The 10,745-nt window shown below is 59.4% G+C and overlaps 1 protein-coding gene across 1 annotated transcript in view; it reads left to right on the forward strand.

Annotated features, from left to right (window-relative positions):
• The window catches only part of FOXP4 (forkhead box P4), a 37,701-nt gene that overhangs the window by 10,189 nt on the left and 16,767 nt on the right, over positions 1 to 10,745 (forward strand). The window contains exons 3-4 of the mRNA XM_017727151.1: positions 6,542 to 6,664; positions 8,242 to 8,328. Of these exons, the coding sequence (XP_017582640.1) occupies positions 6,542 to 6,664; positions 8,242 to 8,328 (210 nt within the window). The remainder of the gene's footprint in view (positions 1 to 6,541; positions 6,665 to 8,241; positions 8,329 to 10,745) is intronic.

Below are 10,745 nucleotides of genomic sequence, written 5' to 3' on the forward strand. Positions count from 1 at the left end.
TTGGATGCGGGATCCTCTGCCCACAGATGCCTGGAGGTGTGTGTGGAGAGTCTCACGTTGTCACTCCAGTTACAGCTGCAGGAAAGGGAAAAACCCAAACCCCCCACTTTTGGGTGTTCTAAAACATTTGAAAAGAGGTTTATTTCTTTACAACTATAAAACTCTGGGAAACTTGGTGGGGCACTGACAAAATGTTGCTTTTGGGGGCTTTTGGTGTTGATGGTTCGCAGGGCATTGCCATCCTGGGATGGTGGGAGCAGCAGATCCCACTGGGATCCTGCTGGGATCCAGCAAAGCCCACGGAAGGAGGTGTTGGGAAGGCAGCACCCTGAGTTGTCAGTGCTGGCTTGGAGGCACCTGGGAAGGACAGGGTGCCCTCTTTGGGTGCCCTCTTTGGGTGCCCTCTTTGGGTGCCTTCTTTGGGTGTCCTTGGATCCCTTGTTGGGATCAACTGGCTGGAAGGGGAGAGGGGCAGGAGGGCGCCCGGGGAAGGGAGGAGAGGAGTTTGGAGCAAACTGCGGGAAATTGCTTTTCTTTTGTCTGCTGCAGCGGGGAGGGCAGCGGAGCGGAAAAGTGTATTTTGTTGATTTGAAACTTGAGTGAAATGGGTAATGAAGACAGATCAATACCAGCCCTTCTGCGTTCCCTCTCTGGGAAAAGAAATCCAGCAGCCCATCCGTCTGGGCTTGCGCCGACGTTTTTCCATCTGAACTTGGAGCATCCCTGTCCATCCCCCTGCTCCTTCCCAAAGCCCCCAGTGCTGGGCATGGCTCTCTTGTGCCTGTGTGTTTCACAAGTGCATTTTATCCATTCCTACTGGGTTTTCCCTCTTTTTCTGTGATTCCCAGTGAAACACCTTCATCCCTGTAAAAAACTTGAAGGAACTCATCACTTTTTCTAGGCAAACACCCCTAAAAACAATCGGCTTTCATGGTGGTCGCTTGTGTGAGGTGCTGAGCACCTCCTGGATCACCATCAAATCCATCTGGACACGTTCCTGGATTGATTCCGGGTGGGATCATGCACTTGGCTCCACCCAAACCTGGCTGGTGACTGGAACTATCTGCTGCTCCAGTGCCACAATCCAATTAATAAAATTAAACACCCACAGTGGCTTTGGGCAAAAGGGACAGCAGCAGCAGCAGGAAAGGGACAGCAGCAGGAACTGCCCTTAAAACAGAGCTGCCAGCCCAGAGCCACTGCCACCGTGCCACTCTGGGATTGGCATTTTGGGTTACAGAGGGGCAAAGTCACTTCAATCCCTGCAGATTCATCGGTGTGAGAGCTGTGCCAGCACCCCATGCCCATGAGGGCACGTGGGCACCCTGCCCGGGTGGTGCTGGGGGACAGGGGCTCTCTGAGGAGGGGTCTCAGCACTGTCACCTCTGCTGCCACTGCCCCCAAGCAGTGACTGGAGCCCAGCCAGGTGTGACTGGGGCCTCCCCAGCGGGAAGGCTGTGCTAATGAGGATGCACTAATGAGGATGCACTAACGAGGGTACACGTTGGGCTGAACATGCTGGGGATTGATTCCTCCTTTTCTTTACATGAAGCTGAACATCAGGGCCTGGTGTCCTCCATGCTGGTGTCCCCTCACCTGCCCACCCTGCTGCCACCCCACCCAGGGCACTCAAGCCTTTGGTGCTGGGGCTGTTCAGAGTGTTCCTAAAATTGCTCCTAAAAGCACCCACAGCCTCAAAAGCCAGCCTGGCACGTGGGGCTGAGCTTCATTTCTCCTCTGATCTTGGGTAGATTTTAGTCCATTGTCCCATCCCTCCCCGGTGAGGTCCAGAGGGGGCACAGCAGCGTTTGGGTGGTCCTGTGCCACCCCTCGGGGTTTATAAGCCATGGCTGGGGTCACCTCGGTGTCAGTGGCATCACTGCCTGGCACGGGGAGCACTCCCAGGCTGTCTGAGCCAGCTGGATCTTGGAGCTCACCCAGGGATGCTGAGTGCAGGAAGGGAGGCTGGGATGTGCCTGGGGGGCTGGAGTTGCTCTTCTCCTTCGAGGATTGGGTGCTCTGGGGTGGGGTTTGCTCATCCCCTGCCCCTAAAACAGCACAACTGAAGCTGCTCTCAGTGGTTGTTTCCCCCTTTCTATTCCCAGCCTCCTCGGTTTGTTTCTGTTGGGTTTGGATTTGAAAAGAGTGGTTAATTAGGAAAAACAGCACAAACGTGGGTTTTGATGGTTCTAATTGGGAGTTAAACCCCAGGATTGGATCAGAGCAGGGATGGGCAGCCCGGAGCACCCTCTGGAGAGAGAGGGGCGCTTCATCCCGCTGATCCCAGAGCCCGCAGAGACGGGGGGATGAGTTCTGGGCTGTGTGGCTGAGGCGTGGACCAGGAGCTGCCCCTTCCCGTAGCGGCGGTGACGTGCGGCCCTTGGGGACGCGGTGGCTCCTGCGGTGACCTCCCGGCCTGGGTGACGGCACGGCAGGAGGTGACAGCCGGAGCAGGGATGTTTGGAGGCTGACGGAGGATGTCCCCAGGCCGTGCCAAGCCAGCTGTCCCCGGGGTCAGGAGGGCACCATCCCTCTGACGACAACCCCGCGGCGCTGCGAGCCAAGGCCACCAGGCCGCGGCTTTCCCCGCTCCGCCTCGCGCCTGGGAGTTCAATCCGCTTCCCGTAAAAACAACCCCAAAAAAAAAATCCAGGAAAAATTTCTCAAGAGCCTCGCTCTCCATCCTGCCTCGTTCCACACAGCCAAGTCCTGCTTCCCTCAGCCAGCTTTGGCTCAGGGAGGGAATATTCCCTGGAATACCTGCCTGCTTTTCCACCCACCGCCTGCTGCTCCCGCCCCGTCCTTTGGCACGCAGGGATTGCCGCCGGGCCCGACTGGAAAAGCAGCCCCTGGAGATGCCGCTGGCCGGCCAGAGCAGCGCCGGGTGTTTCTGGGAGCAGCCGGAGCTGTTAGTAAGCAGTTTCTGTGGGGTGGCAGCCGGCCAAGGCGTGAGTCAACCCCTTCCTGACTCGGTGTCTGGCAGATGCCAGCTCGTGACGCGTCGGGCTGGTCCCCAGCCGCTGCTGCTGCTGCTGCTCCGGGGCTGCTGCCGGGACCTGCTTCCCGAGGGCTGTGCTGGCTGAGAGGACATTTCCCGGCTGCTCCGGTGCCTGGGGGTGGCGGCAGCCGGGTGACACTCACCCCTCACGCCCCCTGTGCTGCTCTGGGTGCGGGGGTGACACTCACCCCTCACGCCCCCTGTGCTGCTCTGGGTGCGGGGGTGACACTCACCCCTCACGCCCCCTGTGCTGCTCTGGGTGCGGGGGTGACACTCACCCCTCACGCCCCCTGTGCTGCTCTGGGTGCGGGGGTGACACTCACCCCTCACGCCCCCTGTGCTGCTCTGGGTGCGGGGGTGACACTCACCCCTCACGCCCCCTGTGCTGCTCTGGGTGCGGGGGTGACACTCACCCCTCACGCCCCCTGTGCTGCTCTGGGTGCGGGGGTGACACTCACCCCTCACGCCCCCTGTGCTGCTCTGGGTGCGGGGGTGACACTCACCCCTCACGCCCCCTGTGCTGCTCTGGGTGCGGGGGTGACACTCACCCCTCACGCCCCCTGTGCTGCTCTGGGTGCGGGGGTGACACTCACCCCTCACGCCCCCTGTGCTGCTCTGGGTGCGGGGGTGACACTCACCCCTCACGCCCCCTGTGCTGCTCTGGGTGCGGGGGTGACACTCACCCCTCACGCCCCCTGTGCTGCTCTGGGTGCGGGGGTGACACTCACCCCTCACGCCCCCTGTGCTGCTCTGGGTGCGGGGGTGACACTCACCCCTCACGCCCCCTGTGCTGCTCTGTGTGCAGGGGTGACACTCACCCCTCACAGCCCCGTTGCTGCTCTGGTGCCATGGGGTGACACTCACCCCTCACTGCCCCTGTGCTGCTCTGGTGCCATGGGGTGACACTCACCCCTCACACCCCCTGTGCTGCTCTGCCCAGCACCGTTCAGCTCTCACGTTGTTGACCACTGGCATCCCAGATTTTGAGGCAGTTGCTGCCCAGATCCCGCTGTTATCCAGGGATGCCAGGCTGGCCTTGCTCCCTGCACACCGCTGCTCTGGCTGCTGGTGTGGGGTGTCCCAAGGCCTTGCTGTGCTGTCACCCTCCTGGGGTGTGCCCCTGTGGGGCTTTTAGCAGGTCGAGATGGACATTTCCAACCCCATTTCCATCCCCATTTTGTTTTCTCGGAGCAGCAGCTCTCCCTGTCCCCAACAGAGGCAGCTGGCACTGTCACCAGAGCTCGGGACAAAGAACCCCCAGCACTGGGGTTTGCTGGCCCCCACTGGGGTCAAGGCAATGCTGGAACATTCCCGGCACCGGGGTGTGGGATGAACGGGAGCAAAACCGACTGGAAGTGGGCATTTCCTCTTTTACTAAAAGATCCTGCTTTCCCTGGAAACCTTAACTGGGAGAGGAGCATTTTCCATGCCGTGGGGAAATTTTTCACGGGAATCAAGGAAGCAGCAGAGCCCGGGTGCCCCTCTCAAGTTCACCCCATTCCCACCTCACCCCCACACAGATCCACCACCATTTCTCCGTGTCAGCTCCACATCCGAGCGCTGGAGGGTGGGGGGGGAGAAAAAAAAAGCCATTTAATGCAGACAAAGGTTGTATGAAAATATAATTCTGCTTTTGTTAGCAGCCATCAAACTCTAAAAAGCGTCACTTTTGTTTTCTTGTAACATTGTGAAAACCTCGTGTCGGATCGAGAGCTGGGGCCCTCTCGACTAATCGCCTCTCCTTTGTGTTTTTAGATTATAGGGGCAATTAGTGTTGTCAAAACCTCTGGCAATTCTCTTTGCTCTTGACAGGGTGTCAGTCCGCTGGGCGAGAAATGGAAGGTGTTATAACTCTCCGGTAATTAGGATGCCTCCGATTTGAAAATGCCAGCAAACGTGTTCGAGGGGCCGCGGGAGGGGGTGGGGAGCCCGCCCGGGCTATGGGGGATGTGGAGGAGCAATTAATTAGGGGCTCTCATTCCGAGCACGCTGCCGGCTGATGAATTGGCGGAGGGAAATTAGCAGCGCTCCTGGGCGCGCACCTCGCTCTCCTCGCCAGCTTCCCCTCCTGCCCAGATGTTCACCCAGGGCTTGGCACAGCTGGCTGCGAGCACCTGGGTGCCCAACCAGCCGCTCCTCCCTCGGGGCTGGTTTCACCCAGGGCTTGGCACACTGGCTGCGAGCACCTGGGTGCCCAACCAGCCACTCCTCCCTGGGTGCTGGTGCCACGGGGGCTCTCTGGTGGGTGCTGGAGCCTTGCAGGGCGCTGGGGCTCATTCCTGAGCTCCAGCCCTTGGGTGGGAACTCGGAGGAATTAATCAATAACTCTGCCACAGAGGTGGCTGGAGGGGGAAACGTCGGTGACAAACAGAGCTGGCCCCGTGTCCGACACCTCCCTGCAGCAGAATGCCTGAGTAAATAGATAAGGCTCTGCAATCTCCCTTGAAGGTCAGCTGGACACGCACCACGGACGGGAGGGACTGCACAGGGCCGCCCTGTGGTCTCGTCCTCACTGGAGCGGCTGGAAGGGGTCCAGACTGGGCAGTCTGAGCATGACTGGGGGCATGGGAGGGCTGGCAGGAACCAGACTCTCAGTGGGACTTTGCTGGGTTTCTCTGCTCTTTGAGTTCCTGAGATCCTGGGATGAGGAGTTGTTTAGTTTGGATCAGAACCGGGTCCTTGGCTTGCAGCTGGAGCCCGCCTTGTGCTCTGCCTCATCCCACACGCCAGGGAGCTGTTCCCTCTTCCTGGGATCCCCTGGAAGATTCTGTGGCTGCTGGTGGCTCCTGCCCAGCAATTCTTACTTGCTTTTCCAGGAAAAGGGAGCATCCAGGAGGGTCATTAAATTCCAGCGTGGCCCTAACTCTGCCCAGAGCCTCAGGAAGAGCTTTGGGTTGGTGGGATCGGTGAAAAGCTGGCACAAGGCAGCTCTTGATGGCTCCATCCGGGCATTGCTCCACCTGGGCAGGACCCAGCAGGGCTGGGATCCATCACCGACACCTTCCCCGGAGCTGTGCCGGGAGTGTGGATCCATGTTTTGATAACCAAAGGCAGGGGCTGGCAGGTTCCCTCGGCCCTCCCTCCTCTTGGCACGGGAGTGACGGGAGTTACTGGTGTCAGCTGGAGGTAAAGCTTTGATGTGTCTGTGGAGAACCCCGTAACCTCTTCCTCGGTGCTCTGCTCTGCGGAGTTATTTGGGTGATCGGTATCTTCCCACTTCCCTGGTGTTTCCCTCCACCCTTCCCATGCTCCCAGCAGGGGAGGGAGCTGTGGTTTGATGTCCTGTTCCCCCAGTAAGCTGCATTTAAAGGAGAGCCCTCAGCTTGGAGGGGAGCTCATGGTTCAGGAAGCTTCATCCTGGTGCCAGCGGCACCGTGGGGCATCTCCCTGCCATTGCCACGTCCCAGGGAACGGACCTGGGCTTCATCCAAAGGTGACACAGGGATGGGGGATGTGGAGATGCTCTGGGGGAGGCGCTGTTGGTGTTTGGGGTGAGTTCTGCAGGTCGGGGCTGGCAGTGGTGACGTGTCCTTGCTGCCGCAGGTCCCCGTGTCCGTGGCCATGATGTCCCCGCAGATGATCACGCCACAGCAGATGCAGCAGATCCTCTCCCCGCCCCAGCTCCAGGCCCTCCTGCAGCAGCAGCAGGCGATAATGCTGCAACAGGTAACGCTGCACCGGGGCTGAATCCGCCCAGGGAATTCCCTCTGGGGTCTGGGAATGCTGGAATTTGTTGGAGGCAGAAAAATGGGTTCTTTCCTCCTTCTGCTCTCCACATATTTCCTTTGGGATTCCCAGCACGTCCAGGGATGAAAAGAGCTGCAGGTGCTGACAGTGCTGATGCCGCCACCCTGAGCCGGGGTTTTAAAATCCAGAAAATTCCTCCTCAAGGGCTGATTTGGGGCTGCCCAGCTCCTGGGAAAAGCCGGTGTGGGGATGGATGCTCCTGGCTTTCCCAGATATTTTAGTCGGATGGGGAGGGAAGAAAAAGGAGAAGGAAAAAAAAAAGAGATTTCCACTCCGAAACAAAATAGGTCTGCTTGGGTAAACAGCTTCCACCGGCTGGGAGAGAGGGAGAAACCCCACAAGCATCCTCCACACCCTTCCTCCTGCCTCCAGTACCTGTTTACTCCAAACAGGCTGATAAGGATTCAAGGTTGGCCCCAGGGAAAGAACAAAGGGTAAACACTACCCTGGGTGGGTCCTTCCACAAGCCTCTTTGGAGCCGGATAAAGAAACACGTTTGACTGCAAATTAAACAACCCAGGCCGGAATAGCTCACATTCTCCACCGGCAGCAAACCAAACATCACACCTCTCACCCCTGACCCAATGTTCCTGCTCCCAGCCCGGCCACGCCGCTGCGCCCTGGCTCGGGCTGGCTCGGGGGTAAACACCCAGCCCCTCCAAACCTGTTCTCCGACACAAACAGCGACTCGCTGCTGGCAGCCCCGAGCTGATAAAGGCTTCCCGGCATCCACAGGGACATTCCTGAGCCCCTTCGAGGCTGGGAGGGGGCTGGGGGGTCTCGCTGACCTCCCCGTGCCTTTTCCCCGCTCCCTGCATGCAGCAAATCCATCACCCACAGTTTATTTAGGGGCCAGGGCGAGAGCTGGCGGCGATGCCGGCAGGTCCCAACATTGCTTGTGGACACTGGGACCCTCTCCAGTGGCTCCTCGAGGGTTTATCCCTCTTTTGTGGCCCAGCAAAGGCCTCTGCTTTGATTTGAGGGGCTGTTTTGCCTGCAGGGCTGAACCCCAGCTCTCACAGACCAGCGGTTGTGGCTGCTCCTGGCCCTTCCCAGCTGGGACCTCCCTGGCTCTCACAGTGCTTGCCAGGGGTGTTTTGGGGTCCCACCATGCCAAAACTGGGGTTTCCCCACCCTGAAATGCTCTGGGATGTGCCAGAGCAGCCCAGCCTGCTTTTCTCTCAAGGGCCAGCGGGTTGGCATTAAAATAAACAGCAGGGTGGGCATTGGTGGTGTTTGGGGGGTTCAAGGGCCATGGGGATCCAGAGCCCTTGGGAATGGGGTTCCTCTGCTGCTCTGGCTCCTCCAGTGGGTCCTTTCCATCCCACCCTGCACCAGGTGACACAGGGAGCCTGCCCTGGTGACACAGTGCCAGGAGCTGGCATGGCTGTGGCAGAGCCTCGGTGCTGGGCGCGGGCTGGTGAGGTGGGATCGAGGTGGTGAGGTGGGATCGGGGTGGTTCCACTGCTGATCCCGTTGCTCTCTCCCCTTCCCAGCTGCAGGAATACTACAAGAAGCAACAGGAGCAGCTTCACCTGCAGCTGTTGACCCAGCAGCAAGCCGGAAAGCAGCAACCCAAAGAGGTGAGCTCACCTGGAGGGCGCCGGGCCAGCAGAGCTGGTAGCAAATTAAAGGGGAACCAGCACCCCAGGGAGCCCACAGGGATGGGACACGGGGACATCCTGCTCTGGGGGTGCCAGGGTGGCCAGTCCAGTCACTGGGAGTTGTTGTTCTTCCTCCTTTTCCTCCTCCTCTTCCTCCCTCTCTGTGATCTGCTGCATCCAGGGGATGTGGGGTGTGGGGTACCAGCACTGGAGGGGCCACCAGACCCTCTCTGGTGACAGGGACAGGTCACAGCCCCCCAGCACAGAGCGAGGGCTCCCCAAATCCCCCCGTGGCGAGATCAGAGGAGGTGCAGCTGAGCCCTTGCCCTGCCAGGCTCTCAGCTTGGGCAGCCCAGTCCTTGCTGTGCCCTGGCGAGTGGGCAGGGCTGGTCAGGTGGCAACCAAAGCCGGGCTTTTCCTGCCGGGAAGGGCGGCTCTCCAACACACAGGGAATGTGGGAAACAGTAGTGATCCCAGCACAGGGCTTTTCCAGCACGAGACTCTGAGGTGGGCAGGGCTCTCAGACCCCCAGGACCATGTTGGCAGCACTGGGCCCTGTGCTGGGCAGGTGGGTGCCTGGTGGAGACACATTTTATGCCCTTGTGATGGCACCAATCCTGTATAACCCCCTTTACACCGAGGGTTTGCCCCTGAGGGCACAGTGATGCCCCCCGAGGGGTTGTGGCTGTGTTTTGGGGACGTGCTGCTAACACAGAGGCTGGGGACAGAGCCCAGCCAGCAGAGCACCACTCCCTTCCTTTTCCTTGGATATTTTCACCCCTCTTTTTTCCCCAAATGCTGCACATGGGGTGTTTTTGCAGAATCCACGTCCGGCATCACTGCCCCTCCACTGAGTGGAGGGCTCCCAGTGATGAGGGATGTGCTCCTGGGCCACTCACTCCACATCCCTGGTGCAAGCAGAGGTGCTGGGGCTGTTCATGGCCATCACCCCTCCCAAAATCCAGCACCCTGATGGACACCCAGCACTTAAAACTCAGCTGTCTGGCAGAGAGGGAAGATTTTAAGCCCAGACTGTGCGTTGGGGTGGCACAGGGGGCACCCGATGGCAAAGCCATGTCTGCATCAGGGGACCAGGGTGGCTGTGGTGGCTCAGGGCCACCAGCTCCAGCCTCAGCCAGGGTCTCTCTGTGGGATGTTGGTGCGTTTACAGGGTCAGGTTTATCGGAGCCATCTCCAGGAGCTGCTGGAGCTCTGGGAAATGGGGGAGGCAGAGATGTGAGCTTCCTCAAGGACTTTCCTGCTGGCCCCGGAGATGTTCTCTCGCAGCACCGAGCAGGGATATAATTAAGCTCTAACAAAGCGCTTGCTTAGTGGGCTCCACTTTAAAAAGCGTGTGTTAACTTTTAATTAAATGGTACAGAGGAGACGGGAAATTTATCCAACAAGAAAGAGAAAGGAGGGAAGGGGTGTTGGATGCTGCTGGAGGGGTGTGTGTCCAGCTTTCCAGCTGGGAAAAGCACTGAGGAGGTCCCAGCAAGGGGATGTCAGTGTTTCCTCTCCTCAAATTCCTCAGATGGGCTTTGGTTTCACCTCAAAAATTTGGGTAGCTGGTGTTCCTAAAGTCTGTGTTCGCCTTTGCCTGCTGGGAATGGCGATGCTGTGGCTTCCCTGAAGTTCAGGGAAGAGCTGGAGTGTCTGGGATGCCTCCACAGAGCTGCCCTTCATGGAAACCCATGGCCAGATTTAATTCCAGCCCCGCTGCAGGATTTGTAAACCCAGCACCTTCTGCTTCCCCTCTGCCCAGTTCCGAGGGCTGCTCTCGGTGCTGCTGTGAGTCAGCAGCTCGGAGCAGGACCCACAGGTGGGAACGGCACCGGGAAGGAGCCAGGAGGAGGGGCAGCATCTCCGGGAGGAGCAGCTCCGATCTCCCTGGGAGCAGGGGCAGCATCTCCGGGAGGAGCAGCTCCGATCCCCCCGGGAAAAGGGGCAGAATCTCTGGGAGGAAGGGCTCCCATCTCCCCGGGAACAGGGGCAGCATCTCTGGCAGGAAAGGCTCTGATCTGCCCCGGAGCAGGGGCAGCATCTCTGGGAGGAGCAGCTCCGATCTCCCTGGGAGCAGCACAGCTGCTGGAGAAGGGCAGGACAGAAAAGAGGATGGAAATGTGTGGGAAGAGCCCGTCAGCAGCGTCCTGTCCCTAAGGATGTGGGGATGCTCCGTGTCCATGGGTGCTGCACCACGCTGGGGGCATGAGGAAGGGGCAGAGCAAGGCAGCTGATCCATGAATCCATGCATCCCGCCAGGATGGGGCTGAGCTGTGGCTCATCCCAGACCATCCTGGAGCGTTTTCCTGTGCTGGGGTGTGAGGGTGAGCCCCCAGCCTCCAGCAGTACCCTGGATGTGAGGGAAACAAGGAGCTGTGGTGCAGCGCCTCGCC

Source organism: Corvus brachyrhynchos, unplaced genomic scaffold (assembly GCF_000691975.1).
Source record: "Corvus brachyrhynchos isolate BGI_N302 unplaced genomic scaffold, ASM69197v1 scaffold72, whole genome shotgun sequence".
In the NCBI taxonomy this organism is placed as follows: Eukaryota; Metazoa; Chordata; class Aves; order Passeriformes; family Corvidae; genus Corvus; species Corvus brachyrhynchos.